Genomic DNA, 14961 nt, shown 5'->3' on the forward strand with positions numbered 1-14961 from the left:
TAGTTTTGCCTCCTACACCTGCCACGACAATGGAAAGAATTTACCCGGTAAATCTCATGGTTCCGGGGCCACGACATGAATCAAAAGAAGCCCAGAACGTAGTGGATATCATCGAACAAAGAAATCGAGATAGCGAAAAAAAAAAAATAAAAAATAATAAGGAATAACAGAAACGGAAAGAGCAAGCCACTGGGGAGCAAAACACAATGTCATACTCGTGAGACCGGTGACAACCGTGTCACCGATCATGGGATCCCATAATGTTATACCTCCTGCAACACCAGACCAATCGCCAAATGTAGACGTTCGTAAACATAAGAAAGAAATTCCAAATCGTAACTCGTTCAATCCAAGCAATCCTGTGGAGCATCTCAAGCGCAACCATGCAGGATTCTGGAGCCGTTGTCCTGGTTTCACTCATCCTTCAAGCCTCCGACCAAGCCACGAAGCGCGTCTAGAATGACTGCCTCGTCCTTCGGCTCGCCACCAGGGAATGAGCTTTCCGTGGCCTCTCCCAAAACGCGGGCGCGGGCGCTCTTGAGCACTTCCCGAATGTAGTTCTTGTCTTCGTAATCCTCCATGAGGACAGCTTCGAAGTCATCAATCGCCTTGTTCGCGCGGTCATTGAACGAAGAAGTTTCGGAAGTGTCCATAGGGCCTGAACTGGGCTCGCCTGGGGCGACACCAAGGTTGGGCTGGTGTTGCATAGGTGGGCCTGGGTTGGGCGGAAGATTTTGAGATGGCGGGTTCATTGACATGGGAGGAGCTGGTGGTGGAGGAGGGTTGGCTGGTGGGTAAGGTGAGTGATGCTGGGGCTGTGCTTGCATGGTCTGTTGTTGCTGCGATTGCTGATATTGAATCAGCTGCGGAGGGGGATCGGAGGCATATGGGGAAGTGTATGTGGACGGCGTTGTCTGAGCAAAAGCAGGCGGAAGATTGTTCCTTAGTGGACTTGGTATGGGGAAAGGGGTAGAGGCGGCGGGTTGAGATGGTGGCGGATAGGGACTCGATTGCTGAGGTGCAGGAACAGGTGCAGGTGCAGGCGAGGGGGCAGGGTACGGATTTGATGGCATTGACGGAAATTGGAAATGGGGGTTCGCCATATTTGCCTGCCCATTGGTTGGGTTGGAGTAGGCTGGGTTCATAGGAGGCATATACTGCGGAGCCGCAGGCATCGGCGGCGGCTGTGATGGCGGCGGCGGCGATGGACGCCTCTTCTTCTCCTTTTCAACCGATGCTCCCGGACGTAGTTGCCATGACCATCCTTTACCGTCTCTCTCGGCATGCATAAAGAGATGACTGTTGCCGTTGAGGTTGTGTCGCACACTGGACGTCCAGCCTTCAGTTTCACACTTGAAACGGAAATATGGATATTTTAACTTGAGCGCGCGATAGATCTGCTTCAACGTCATCGGCGTGCCAGCCTCAGTGAGAGCATCGAAGATAAGAACCGCATAATTGTAGGGCGGTTTGGCCAGATCTTCTGGAGTATATGCGGATTCTGGTGGGTAGTTGGGCGAGGGTGAACGCGAGGGCTTGCGCTTCTTGACTGGAGGGGCTTTGATGTAATCCTCCGGGCGCTGGTCCATAGGGAACTGACCACCTTCTGTAGAAGGCAGAGGGAAGTCCATAAGAGTGCCATCAGGCTTCTTCCTCTTGGTGTACTTCCGCTTTTCAGGCTTGGATCCAGGAGATTCTCCACCCATGGACTCCTTGGGTGTCGTGACAGTAGTAGCACTCGTAGTCGTTGTCTTTCCGGCCTTCGGCCGATTGGCAGGAGGAGGAGTAACACCTCCATTTGCCTCACGTTTCGCAGCCAACTTTTGTTCCCTGGCCAATTCAGCCCGTTCACGCTTCGACATAATGCCATCCTTGGGTGGCCGTCCCGGGCCTCTACGACGCATAGGTTGCTGGCCGTCAGCAGAACTTTCAATGGATGGTACCGGGCGTGTCGGATCGGGTTCTTTAGTCTTAAGAACGATCTTAGTGGTCTTCGGGGCATCTTTGTTCTCTGTACTTTCAGATTTGCGGCGTTTCTCATCCTCGTCGTTCTCCGTTGCAGGGACTGAAGCCTGTGCATTTTCTTCCTCTGCCACGTAGGGTTCCTCGACCCTGTCGGCGCCCGTCTCACCGATTGGTACATCTGGAAGTAGAAATCGTATTCGTACACCCCCGATTTGGATATAATCGCCGCTGTGTAAGGGCCTGATCTGACCCGGCGATAACCAATCAGCACCAATGAACGCTCCATTTCTCCCCATAACCTCCATCTCAAAGAGATTCCTATCAAAATTATATGCAATCTTTACATGTTTCCGTGAGATACCTCGGTGTCCGGCGGCACTACCGTCTGTAGTGGCAGGGGGGTGAATCGGGATCGTTGGACAAGAATCTGGGGATGGAAGCAAAGCTAAAGCATCAACTGGCTTAGCATCTCCACCCTCGTCATTCAAAGATTCCATAGCAAGGGCGTTGTAATCAGTTGTATTCGACTGTAGCTGAGCCGGTGTTGCATGCATCGGAGCTCCCAATTCGGCGTGGGAAGAGTTGGACGATCGCCGACTTATACGGGAGGGAAGATGGGGCGGCACATCAGGATCAAAGCCCATAATTCCACCACGGTCACTGACGACACTGCCTATGATGCCGCTGCCTTCATGCTTCATTCGGATAGGAGTATGCGACGTATTCCCACCACTTGAACTTTTCGCGCGGGTGTGTCTCATGGCCTGTCGGACCTGAAATTCGCGCTGATGGGCGGCCCGGGCAGCCCGTACGTCTCGCCCGAGAATAAAGGAATATGTGTTGCAGTAGAAATGACCATCGTCGAATTCCAGTTTTGCAAAAGCCTGGATGCGAGGCTCTGATCCCGCGATCGAACCGGTGTCCTGTAGATGTCCTCCGGAGTATCCAAGGGCTGATAGATCAGCGTTTTGGGAAAGATAAGCAGCTGTAAGTATCTCGTGTTGTTGCAATGCCTCGAATGGGTCCTTAGCAGCGCCAGTGATATCAAACGGCGTAAATAGGTCGGAATGGTCTAGACCCGACTTCGAAAAGAGTAGAGGGTCCGTGAGGCCTTCCGAGGGGTCGACATGTTTCAATGATATGTTCAGGTCCTCTTCTGGGTTCGAAAAGGGTACCTTCGATGCTTGATTGGAGTTTTTCTGTTCTTGCTGAGACTCCGGCAACTCGTTCGAGTTGGCCGGGATTTGGTCTTGGCCCCCGGTCGGGTCTGAAGACACCGCTGTGGTTCCCGTAGGCGCGTCCGTCGACCACTGTCCATTCATCCCATCATCGATATCCTGGTGTTGGTTCGTGTCTTGCGCTGCGGGTACGGAGTGTTCCGCAGAGGGCCCTGGTCCGTCGGAAGGCATTGACGACTGGTTGCCGAGCAGTTGAGCCAAGAGCGCACTGGCCGCGGACTGACGCCTGGTATCACTTTGCGAGCTTTGTTCGACAGCAGGAGGAGGAAAAGCATTGTTATCGGACTCGGACTTGACAGGCATCGTGCCGGAGGGAGAAGTCAAGCCATTGGAAGGAGTATCGGGGGGGTCGGGGGCAGAATCGTTCAAAGCGCGGATTGCGGAGTCGCTGGGCGGGGAGGGGGACCGATGGTCGTCAGGCTGTTGAGAACGACCATAGTCATAGATTGACGACATATTGGGACCAGCATCAGGCGGTCGATGGCCCACCGCTGGCGCTGTCATGGTCTGCGACGACGACATGACCGGCGGCTGCTGCTGGTTGAAGAAAGACAACGGGCTGGAGGGATGAGAGAAGCTGGGCGGTGAAGTGAGGCCATGGAAGGAGACAATCTGACTGGCAGGAGAAAAGAGGAGCCGGTCGTTTTTTTCTTTACTTTTTTTTTTCTTCTCTTTTTTTTCTGCCGCTTTTACTGGTCCGACATCCCGTGGTCATGTGATTACGGGTACTGTACATGTACGGTACCGGTCTGGATCTCTGATTGTTTTCGAGTATTTTGTGGCATTTTTTAGAGTTGTTACTGTAGGAGGTACCGAGTAATTATATGGTACGACTGGAACGAGAACTCATCCCTGTGAGAGATTCATGACCATGTGTGACGATGTTTGAGCTGTGGTACTATCCGTATGATGCTTGTAAACTAGTATTACCTATGTACTGTATGATGACCCATACCTCTCGTACTGGAGGCAGATCATCCATTCTGTTTCAGGTTGCGATCTCCCATGCAACCAAAAGCGTTGACTTGACGATATTTGAGAATTATCAGCACAAATTGTACTAGGTACATATTTTTTTTTTTTTTAAAAAAAAAAAAAAAAAAAGTGTAACTACCAGTCGGGAAGTATAAACATACCGCAACAAAGAGCCAGAAGAGTTCAACCTCCAAAAATCTAAATACAGTAATGCCAAGAAATCCCCTGCATTACTTGCAGTTTCTCCTCCATGGATCCAGAGATGGTAACACCACTTCGGTCGATCTCGACCAGAACTTTATCTCATGAAGCTATCACTATCAAATCTGGGGAATACATATAGATAACGATAATATAACGCTTATACCAACTACCAAGTTTGTGTATTGACATATATCAGTACCTACATCTATATCCCCATTGACATTTAATACCGTACCATCAATACGAAAAATAACTCCTGATCCATCCCAGACCTCCGCTCCGACCCCAAAGAAACAAAGACAAGAAAAAAATAAAACCAAAACCAACTAGTTAAACAACCACCACAGAAGTTGAACCAAGCAAAGGAGCGAAGAAGAAGAAAAGAAACAGAAAAAATAAAAACAAAAACAAAAACCATGCCCCCAAAATCCAAATCCAAAAAGGACATCATTTCCTCCAAACCACAGCAACAACAACAAACCCCTAAACCAAACTGGCCTCCTCTCCGCCCCCTCATCCCCTCATCCGACCTCAGCCTCGACCCCCTCCTCCCCGACCAAATCTACCTCATTCCAAACTTCTTCACCGCAAACCTCTGCAAAAACTACGTCTCATTCCTCTCCTCCCTGCCCCTGACCACTACCCCCGGGAAACCGAAAAAGGGCGACGCTGTTCGTGTCAACGATCGCTTCCAGATCGAGGATGAGCGGTTTGCGGAGTCGTTGTGGAGCGGGACAGCGCTGAAGGACTTAGTGATGAACGAGGATGGGGAGGGGGAGAGGTCTATGAAGGAGATCTGGGGTGGGGAGCCTTTGGGGTTGAATGCGAATATTCGGATCTATCGGTATTCGAAGGGACAGTTTTTTGCCCAGCATTGTAAGTTCTTACTCTCTTTCTTTCTTTCTTTTTTTTTTTTTTTTTTCACCCTTTCCCTGTTTGTGGGTTCTAGCCGCAGTATATGTATGTATGTCCCCTGTAGATAAGATGTAGACCTAGAGGTTGTACGGATGCACTGTATGATGCAGAAGCGGGTCTCCGGACATAATTGCCTACGTGCGGGGAGACTAATGGTTGCAGACGACGATTCCAACACCCTCACTTTCTCTTCCCCCTCCCATCCATCTCAACCTGCTCGCACCACGTGGACCCTTCTTATTTACTTGACTACCTGCTCGGGGGGTGAAACTATCTTCTACCCAGACTCGACTCGCGGGAATCGCAACCCCGAGCCTGTTTCAGTGGCCCCTGTCACGGGCATGGCACTACTACATCGGCATGGCGACCGATGTCTCCTGCATGAGGGCAGTGAGGTTTCAGACGGCGAAAAGTGGGTGTTGCGGAGTGATTTGGTGGTCCGATGATGAGTGTCGGCCGTCTAGGCCCTATTACTACTTACGTCTCTACTTCGACGTGTGTCTCTGGCTATGGATAACAGTAGTCCTATTTGCACAAGAAAAGGCTCTCAGCGATGACACGATATAAGATGCCATATACGAGATTGATCATGTACATATGTGTATATTGACCACAGTTCAGTGACGAGATCAACATTGAGATGGTTGGAAAGAAGAAAGGACGCAGCCGCATGAAACGGACCAACGGTAGGTATCAAACGGTTGGTCCGACAAAAACAGTTTTCTTGAATATAACCACCTCCTAGATCACCGGATAATGGTGACAAGAAGTAGTAAAGACCAGTCATGATTCGCCAACAACGTGAGGAGCTTTTTGGCTCCATCTTTCGTATCTGGAGACAACTCCCGATGCTCCCTTCACTAGATCCCTTAGACACCCAAAACAAGACATACAATTAGCAATTAAAGGAAAAATGAGAAAGAGAAGAGAAAAACAATGAGACAGATGATCGCATATCAAGACGAGGATGCGGGGATGTTCACTCCAGCTTCTTCGGAAACGAAACAGATCTGCTACGAAGCTGCAGGCTTCGGTTGAATCTGTTCATACTCCGCTCTTCTCATGATTTCCTCTACGGGCCCTAATAACCGTTTAAATCCATCCCGACCAAGCTTCGCCACCTTGACATCAGTCTTAGCGACTATGCTGGCGGCTCGGGGTTGGTCGTCCAGAAGAGCAAGCTCTCCAAAGTAATCGCCCCGTTGATAGGACTTCACCGGTCTATCCACGCCTTCCTTGAAAGCCTCTACCTCACCCGACTCGAGAAGGTAGAAAGCATCACCTGGATCACCTTCTCTGATGATGGTAGAGCCAGCTGAAAACTTAATTGCGTCTAGAGCATCGGCAATCTTGGAACGCTCATAAGGCTTTAGACTGGAGAGGAGCGGAACCTCTTCCAAAAAGGCCTCATACATGCGACGTCGCTGGAATGCGGAGTCCATGAGAATCCTTCGGAATGTGATACGGTCCAAAGCCCATAGTGTGCTCTTCGAGTCAGTAGACACAATTGTCGCAGCTCGGGGTGCGTTGTACATGAGAGCCAGTTCTCCGAACGAACCCCCGGGTCCAATCGTACCCGCCTTAGACCCCATTCCATCGGTACCCGACTGTACCGAGCCTGATGGGTGAATGTAGACGTCGAAGTGACCATCTTCCACGATGTAGAAGTAATCACCTGCATCGCCCTGTGAGATCACTTTAATTCCCTTGGCAGGAATGGGCTTTTCGACTAGGGCATCGACCACAGTCTTGAACTGGTCATCATCAAGGTGGGAAAACAAAAAATTGCCGCTGACAGCGGTCTTCAATCGGGAGACCTGGTCTTCGGTCTTTGGGTGGTGCGGGGGCACCCAGCTATCTGAACCAGCCGAGGTGGGGTTCAAAGATTCAGCAGACACGGATGTCCGACGACCCAAAGCGTAGTTATTCGGGAATCCCTCATTCAAGGCACCCGTCGGGCGAGGTCCTTCAGGGTGTTCGTCGAAGTCGTCTTGGTCTTCATCTCCATCCCCAGAAGAGTTCGCAAAAGGACTCCTGCGAAAACGTATTCCCCCGCCTTGTGGTTCATTAAATACATTGCCTCCAAAGAGGTTGTTTCCAGCGGAGGACGAAGCTGCCGCCGAATTTGCAGTTTGAAAGGTCGGGTCAGTTGGTGACGTCACCTCCCACTCCTCGTCCTCTGAGATCTTTCGGAATGCTGAAGTTTTATCATCTTTTGTGCCCACCTTGAGGTGAGGGCTAGCGCTGGAGAAAGAGCTTTCAGCCATTGTGTCGGCAGTAGGGCCGGAGGAGATAGCTCTCCGGCCACAGGGAAGCGGGGAAGACGTGTAGAAACCGAATACCGCGACTTGAAGCCGCTGGAGTGGAAAGGCGGAAGGAAGTTGACTGGACAAGGTTAGATATGAGGTACGATGAAGACAAAGGTTGAAAAGAAAGAATGAAGGGAGGGGTTTGAGAAGGAACGAGGACGGTAACAAGAAATGAAAATAGTGATGTGTGAGTGCACACAGGAGCCTGAGCAGCACAGTCGAGAAAGACGAGGATGAGGGGCGGGTAGGGAAACCGACAGGAAGCACAAGTAATGGATTGGGGTCTCCGCCCAAAAGTGGGTATCTCAGCGAGAAGTTTGATTGGAGAATCTAAAGACGCAGCGGACCAAAGATGGTGTGGTCTATGATGGATGATTTCCCGAGTGGTAGCTCTGATGGAGACTCCAGTACCACAATACCTGCTGTGGCTTGACGCAGATTTGTTAATTGATAGTGTAGTTTCAGTGTTTCAGGAGGGTGTTGCATAAAATTTCCCGTGTGAATGACAGTTTATTCATTTATTCCTGTCTTCTTTTTCCTGTTTGTGGGTTCAAGAAGAAAAGATGTGGCAATAGGGAAATAGCTTCAGTTACGACAAGCTTTGGAGGGGCAACCGACAAGGTTGGTTAAGTGTATCACACCTGCACCTCTGCTTTGGGTCGCGTGGAAAGTCTCTTGGGATGAAAGAACGAAGCGAAAAAGAATTAGAAGAGAGAATGGAAATCACCTACCTGTGCGCAAAGGAAGTTTTAAAAAAGAAAACAGAAAAAAAAAATTATGAAAATAAAAGAAAATAGAAAAGGGGGGACGAGCAAAGAATTCAAAATTTAAATAAACGTCGAAAAAGAAAAGGGGGGGGGGAAGTGGTGTTGATAATCCTAGAAGGCCTGAGTTCGGAGGGGTTGCAGAAAGGGAGGAGGGGAAAGAGATGGAACAAGGACTCGGCCAAAAAGGTGGGGAGCAGGAATGGAAGTCACGGAAGCTTCGATTCTGTGACCCGTAGCTTCTTCAATGAAGTTTACTGCGAACCGACTCATGGATACTTATGATAATGTGGTTTACTTACCTCCTGAATCGCTTCTACTACTACTAATACTACAAGGGTCAATCGTCTCTCGTTTACTTTATTAATCTCACAGGTAACTAATTAATCATGCTATTTCTATTAGCCAATGCCCGGGACCGATGATGAATCGGATCCTTTCTAAAGATATGATCATGCGCGGTACTACTGCAGACTACTAGTGGAAAGTCTTTGCAGTCAGAATCATAAACGGGCTGGGGGATCGCGCGGATCGGTGTCCACATGAACCAATCTACTACTTCAATAGCTGGACGTTGGTGTCAATAGTCTGTCTTCTCCAGAGGAACACCGAATGATCGAACACATGGAAAAGGGGACGAAATCAGGGCAGAGCCGGTCTTCCGAAGAAGGGGACGCGCACGGGTGATGGGCGAGAAGCTTTGAATTCAATGTTGTCTGGTGTTTTGTTCCATGAGGATTCCAAGTGTCTTCTAGAAGGAGGGCTGAAGTCACGCTTGACTCCAAAAGGGGGTGGATTCCGTCATACTACTCCGTAACTCCTTCCTTGGCTTCGGTTGCACCACTCCATCTATACTATATATTTATTACCCTTCTCCTGAAATCATTAAATTTAATTTCTTACAATTACCTGAAGAATATCTTGTTCATTATTATGATGTTCATGGCCGTACTTATTATCAAGCATTTCACGGTCGTAATTACTGGAATGATTCAAGAAGCAAAAGCAGCCACTTGTCAATCATGATGTAGTTCATTTCCCATCCTTCCAATGTTATTGGGTGGCAAATCTTCCCCCACCTCTCCAACCCAACTCGCTGAAGTCATGATTCTACAATGGCACTTCTTTTTTCTCTGACGTCTACGGAGCACCGATGCCATCAGCACTCGGAAGAACCTTGGATCTTTTGTCAGTCTGGCCAAAAACGCCGTATTCAGTTTAGCCTTGTTCAGCTGGCCGGTACTTTAGCACATTACTTTAGATGCCCGCCGCTTTCACGAGACGTTTATCTAATCGAGCCGACTCCCCTTTTGCTTTGGGCACGCACTGAGCATTTCTGATCGCTCATAACATGTGTATTCATAAAACTCTCTGTACAAGTAGCACGCTGCCGATGTCCCAATATTTAGGGCCTGGATTTCTTATCATGTTTCCTATCGAAGTTGGGATCTCAATGAGTAATCACGTCCTGGAGTTTTATGTCACGGTATAGATTGAACTTGGAATATCTAAAAAACACATATATATCGTACAAGATGATTGAGTAGGGTTTTACCAATGATGGGCCACGAAGTAGAAATATTCAATTAAATACTAGAAGCTTCTCATTCCAAGCAGTACTTGTGTCTACTTATGATAGACCAGTATTTTATGCTTTGTTTGAGGAAGGTCGAAGATGTAATTTCAATACTACTGCGGTTCACCGTTAGTAGTGTTCTAGTTGAAACAACATCAGTAGAAACGGTGAATTTGACATTACTCGCCAACAGCCTAGACATCATTCCCAGCCTCTCCTTCAGCTTACTCATGCGTGCCCAGTGCCTTCTTAGTCTCTCCAGTGACAACTTCTCTGATTTATCAAAAACTCAGCATCACGTCGTATGCGTCATCGTATATTGCCGGGGTGCACTACATAATCTCATAGCATTGTCTTCTGCCTCCCTTAACGATGGTGGAAGCAGAAGCAATGTATGCTAGCAGTCTCCACCTTTTTCTATGACTGGTAAAACTGGCTAAAACATGGGCGACACCCATCATCGAAAACTACTAATGGTGTTGCAGGCTATCGGTATCTTTCTTGATTCGCCCTACCTAACTACATCTTAAAATGGTTAAGTCCACCTTCCCACCTATGATCAAGATAGGGTTCGGTCTTCTCGAAGACGCAGAGATATCGGGGCGTGGCAGAATAGAGGTGATTGGTTAATAATAAAACGTGAAGTAAAAGTTTAGACAGAAAGGGGTGAAATTAGATACATTGCTTCCTGACCATTAATCTCTGGCGTAAGTCCAGGCTGATATCATGCGCTGAAGAAAGAAACAAAAGACTTCCGCATCCCATACATCATGAGCTCTCACCTTCACCTATTTGTCGAAGATGACTAGCTATCGAGAGCAGGGCTCGCCTTTGGCTCTCTTATGTTTGGACCAATGTCAGAACTGTACACCCTCAGACTGGCCTTTCACTCGGAATTCTTCGTATGCACCATCTTCAATATCCCCGTCGCTGTGGTATACGACCTCCAAACCGTCATGGTATGTAGCTTTCTCGTCGGATCTGATGGCACCAACCCTCTGGGCATCACCAGGGGCACCTTAGCCGATATATCTAATCACATCAAGCATGGAGCAGCCGTATTGATCTTCGCCAGCACAACCTTCATGGGCTCAATGAGGTGATGATGACACTGTACCAAAAAAAAAAAATAAAAAAAAGAGAGAAAAAGAAACAGAAAAAGAAAATTACTATTATAATAATACTAATGATAATAATAAATAAAAATATATAAGGGGAGAGGTATGCATAATTCTACAGTTGTTATGAGACAACATTATAGAAAGCTCGTCCATTGCGAGGGGCACAATAAAAAACAAAGTAGTAACGACCCCTGAGCCGGAAACGGCGGCGACCTGTAAAACTTCATTGCAGCCGAACGCCATGTCGAGCTAGGACACATTGGGGGTTTTCGTTGGAATGAGCTGACTCATATTGTTAAGAACTAGTTAACTAGAAAATCACTTCCATACCTGACAGCTGTCAAGGGGCCAGCGTCTGGACCCGGTGTTCGTTGGCCGTTTATACTTCCTTGGATCTTAGCTGAAGGTCTGTGTTACCGCCACCCCGCTTTGGGCCTTGAAAGGATCTTCAGCTTTTCACTCCCAGCCTCTTCAGGCAGCTTGCATTTCTTGTGAGATTTGTGACCCCTTCTGAGACACGGGATCTCTCAAAAAACAAAAGAAGCAATTGGATTCATTAATTCCTCATCTTCAATCCCCTTCGACTACGGTTCCGCCTTCCAATTCTCTCTCCCAACCGAAGAGATGGGAAGCTACACATTCCGATGGTAAGTAGGGCAACTTAATTGAACTTTGCGCTCCTCCGAACCAGGATTCCCACTCAAACTCTTGGTCATCTGGGTCAATTTCGATGATTCCCGCCGTGTTTCCCTGATCTGACGCGAGTATCATTTATTCGGAACATGGGTTCGATTGCATAGCTGACTGATGCGACTCCTGCATGGGAGATTAGGCCTCACGACGCAGATGAGGTGTTTGTGACCGGAACCTTTGATGACTGGGGTAAAACCGTCCGACTAGATCGAAAAGGTGATATCTTCGAGAAAGAAGTCCCGTTACCTGCGACGGAGGAGAAGTTGCATTACAAGGTAAGGGACAGGGAAGGCTTTCCTCCTTGATTGCTTACTACTACGCCTTCTCCTACTGTACTACTCATTTCCCGCTTATTCCTTCCTTCCCGCTCAAAGCCCGATTAGGGAATAGTATGATGTGAATTTAGCCGTGGATCCTCTGAACTTCAATGACGCTGTCCGCGCTGTGTTTTCCTGACGTCATTTGCCGCTTTCCTCCTCTCAGGCTCCCATGGATTCCCTAATCTTCTTTCCCCGCCCCAAAAAATGCTATAAAGAATCGTGTCTTTCACGTCAGCATGTTGTATTGGATCCACTAACGTCTTTCCACTCTATCTAAAGTTTGTCGTTGACGGCATCTGGACTACCGACCACAGTGTTCCGGAAGAAGACGACGGCAACCATAATATCAACAACGTGCTCTATCCCGATCAGATTCGGAAAGAAGACACCTCGAGTTTACAAAACAGCACTGCAGTAATGGCTGGCGTAGCCCCCGATTCCACAACGGCTGCATTGGCTGCTGAAATTCCCAAAGAGTCTCGCAGGGATATCCTGGGCGACGCTGCCTTATCATCTACCGCTCCTGGATCGACTACAGCAGAGCTCGCCAAACATGCCCCTCTCGAGCAGCGAGCGAATGTGCCTGGGTCATTCCCCGCGACCCCAAGATCGGAAGTTGAGCAGTTCTCTGTGAACCCCATCCCCGCCTCAAGTGGCACAGGCAACCCAATCAAGCTCAAGCCAGGAGAGAAGGTGCCTGACCCGAGCACATTCAATACCAATACAATCCACTCTACCGCCCGGACAGATCAAGCCGGATACGAGCAGGATGCCAGCCATCCATTGACTGGGGGTCAGTCTAATAAAGATACCAGCGCATTTGCTGTTCCTCCGATCTCGAACAATATGATCCCTGAATCTAGCCTTCCCATGGGTCAGGCTAGTGAAGGGAGTTCCGACCCTGTCACTATTCAGTCCGCAGCGCCGACATCTACTACTGCAGCGCTTGCCGGTGCTGTTCCTCTTGAGTCCCACAAGAAACAGACCGTTGGTGGCTCTGGCGCACCTGTGGGCGATGTTCCGGAAATGGTGAGGCACTCGATGTCCGAGGCTCACGCAGATCCTGAAGCAGCTGCTATTCAGGAGGCTGTCGGAGAGAAGAAAGAGATGGAGCATGAGCTTCAGCAGAAAGTCCCGGTAGATGAATCGAGGGGCACACCAGCGCCCACCACTGGTGTTACTGCTGCAACCACTGAAACTGCCCCTCAAGCCACCATATCACAGCCTGACTCGGCACAGCTATCGCCGCGGGCGACAACCCCAACGACGAGGCCTGATACGACTTCCGAAGCGGGACCGACCGTCACGACTGGGCCTGAGACCACCAAGACATCTGAGGTGTCGGGACCTGGTAGTGGCTCAGCTGCCGCAACAGCTGGTGATACTGGAGCGAGTGCAACCAAGACTGCTGAGCCGACACATCCTCAGGATACCGGCGTAGGGGCAACGAAAGCACGGTCGAGTACTCCACCCAAGGACACGGAGCGCAAGGATTCTGGATCTTCGAGTGGAACTCCATCCCAGAAGAAAAAGAGAAACCGCGCCAGTGCATTCTTCCATAAGCTCAAGGAGAAACTCACCTGAGCTCGTACCCTGTCGTTGGCCAACCGTATGCGCTTGGCCCGTACCCTGAGACGATCCGTTATTATTACAGTTACGACAATGAGCCGGCAGACTGAATGATTCAAGACTGGTGGGCGGAGGTGTTACTTGATTCTTGATCTGGATACCTTTTTGTTTTGTTGTTCTGCCCGGATGACCTTATACCTACTCTGTTGTGCACAGTTATTGTTACGAGTAATAGTTTAATTCAAGACCAGTGTTTAAGATTGATTTGCCATTTATCATACAGGAGTTGCGCCCCATTAAGTCATTAAATTTATATCATACATTCAGCCCCTATTAAATCGGTATAACCTCATTGACCTTCTGATTCAACGTGACCGGATACCCCAGCATACTACATATACCAAGTCAGCCTGAACCATTTTTTCAAGACAACTTACCATGCTAGAAACTGAATGAAAAGAGCAAACTCACTCCTTGCCCGTCTGAGTCAAACAACAGCCACAAAAGATGGACGCAGGATAACAAACAATCTGCACCCAGCGCGCGTTAGTATTACAAGCCAATACGGATACAATGTACTGTATCTATGGACATACCGCTGCAACAATCGTCACACAGAACCCTAGACCATTAAATTAGCCATTCATGTCCCTGGTACATGAAAACAGCGGGAATAACAGTAATGGTCTATACCTAATGTCGGACCGAGGACTTTACAGCGACAGGGATTCTGGTCCGTGCCGCATTGGAAACAGATGGGGAAGATCGGGAAGAAAGGAACGTCGCACATGGTTAGAATTAGTTTATTGTAGGTTATTTTAGTATGACTGGATGAATTTGGTTCTTTTCTTTTCTGTAAAGGAGGTGTAGATGACGACTTTCTACTTCTGATAACTACTACTATTACAACTACTATGCTTGAGGTGCCTACGGGAGGGATGATTCATGATGACGACAGTGATTGACATGTAACCCTAAGATCCAATATCATTGTAGAGGAGTGTGTAAGTTAGGTAGTTATTTCATTCTTTCAAAGAAATCGAAGCAGGAAAAAAAAAAAAAAAAAGGGAAGATTCGGAACTCTAGGCTTCTACATTAGCAGTAGATATAAAAAGACCGTGGCTTGGCTTTTTCAGTGTCAGTGTCAGTGTCAATGCCAATTAATTTAAATCTAGAACCAAGAACTAGAACTAAACAAGCCACACACCATCATCAACACCAACACAGCCACTTCCACAATGCAAGCAATGCAAGCAATCCACCCAAACGACCCAATGGCAATCAAATCCCTCAACCAGGGGCTCTGACAATC

At 48.5% G+C, this 14961-nt stretch overlaps 6 protein-coding genes across 6 annotated transcripts; 2 read left to right on the top strand and 4 right to left on the bottom strand.

The window, feature by feature from the left end:
* Nucleotides 1–413: 413 nt before the first annotated feature.
* BDV27DRAFT_145291 (forkhead domain protein) lies at nt 414–3506 on the bottom strand (the record flags this gene model as incomplete). Its single annotated transcript, XM_032070391.1, has 1 exon — nt 414–3506. The coding sequence occupies one exon, from the start codon at nt 3504–3506 to the stop codon at nt 414–416; it is 3093 nt and encodes a 1030-aa protein (XP_031927473.1).
* Nucleotides 3507–4610: 1104 nt separating this feature from the next.
* On the top strand, nt 4611–5794 carry BDV27DRAFT_114738 (uncharacterized protein). Its single transcript, XM_032064615.1, has 2 exons — nt 4611–5258; nt 5460–5794. The coding sequence occupies exons 1-2, from the start codon at nt 4799–4801 to the stop codon at nt 5741–5743; spliced, it is 744 nt and encodes a 247-aa protein (XP_031927474.1). The 5' UTR covers nt 4611–4798; the 3' UTR covers nt 5744–5794.
* On the bottom strand, nt 5794–6215 carry BDV27DRAFT_114745 (uncharacterized protein). The gene has a single exon (XM_032064617.1). The coding sequence runs from the start codon at nt 6118–6120 to the stop codon at nt 5845–5847; it is 276 nt and encodes a 91-aa protein (XP_031927475.1). The 5' UTR covers nt 6121–6215; the 3' UTR covers nt 5794–5844.
* On the bottom strand, nt 6216–7750 carry BDV27DRAFT_114740 (cyclic nucleotide-binding domain-containing protein). Its single transcript, XM_032064616.1, has one exon. It carries the CDS (start codon nt 7562–7564, stop codon nt 6311–6313), a length of 1254 nt encoding a protein of 417 aa, XP_031927476.1. The 5' UTR covers nt 7565–7750; the 3' UTR covers nt 6216–6310.
* A 3648-nt stretch (nt 7751–11398) lies between these two features.
* Nucleotides 11399–13911, top strand: BDV27DRAFT_128440 (carbohydrate-binding module family 48 protein). The gene is made up of 3 exons (XM_032066971.1): nt 11399–11714; nt 11900–12035; nt 12360–13911. The coding sequence occupies exons 1-3, from the start codon at nt 11692–11694 to the stop codon at nt 13662–13664; spliced, it is 1464 nt and encodes a 487-aa protein (XP_031927477.1). The 5' UTR covers nt 11399–11691; the 3' UTR covers nt 13665–13911.
* Nucleotides 13912–14520, bottom strand: BDV27DRAFT_128442 (uncharacterized protein). Its single transcript, XM_032066972.1, has 4 exons — nt 14343–14520; nt 14246–14271; nt 14121–14179; nt 13912–14040 (listed from the first exon to the last, which is right to left on the bottom strand). The coding sequence occupies exons 1-4, from the start codon at nt 14437–14439 to the stop codon at nt 13983–13985; spliced, it is 240 nt and encodes a 79-aa protein (XP_031927478.1). The 5' UTR covers nt 14440–14520; the 3' UTR covers nt 13912–13982.
* Nucleotides 14521–14961: the final 441 nt, after the last annotated feature.

This window comes from Aspergillus caelatus (assembly GCF_009193585.1).
Source record: "Aspergillus caelatus strain CBS 763.97 unplaced genomic scaffold BDV27scaffold_90, whole genome shotgun sequence".
In the NCBI taxonomy this organism is placed as follows: domain Eukaryota; kingdom Fungi; phylum Ascomycota; class Eurotiomycetes; order Eurotiales; family Aspergillaceae; genus Aspergillus; species Aspergillus caelatus.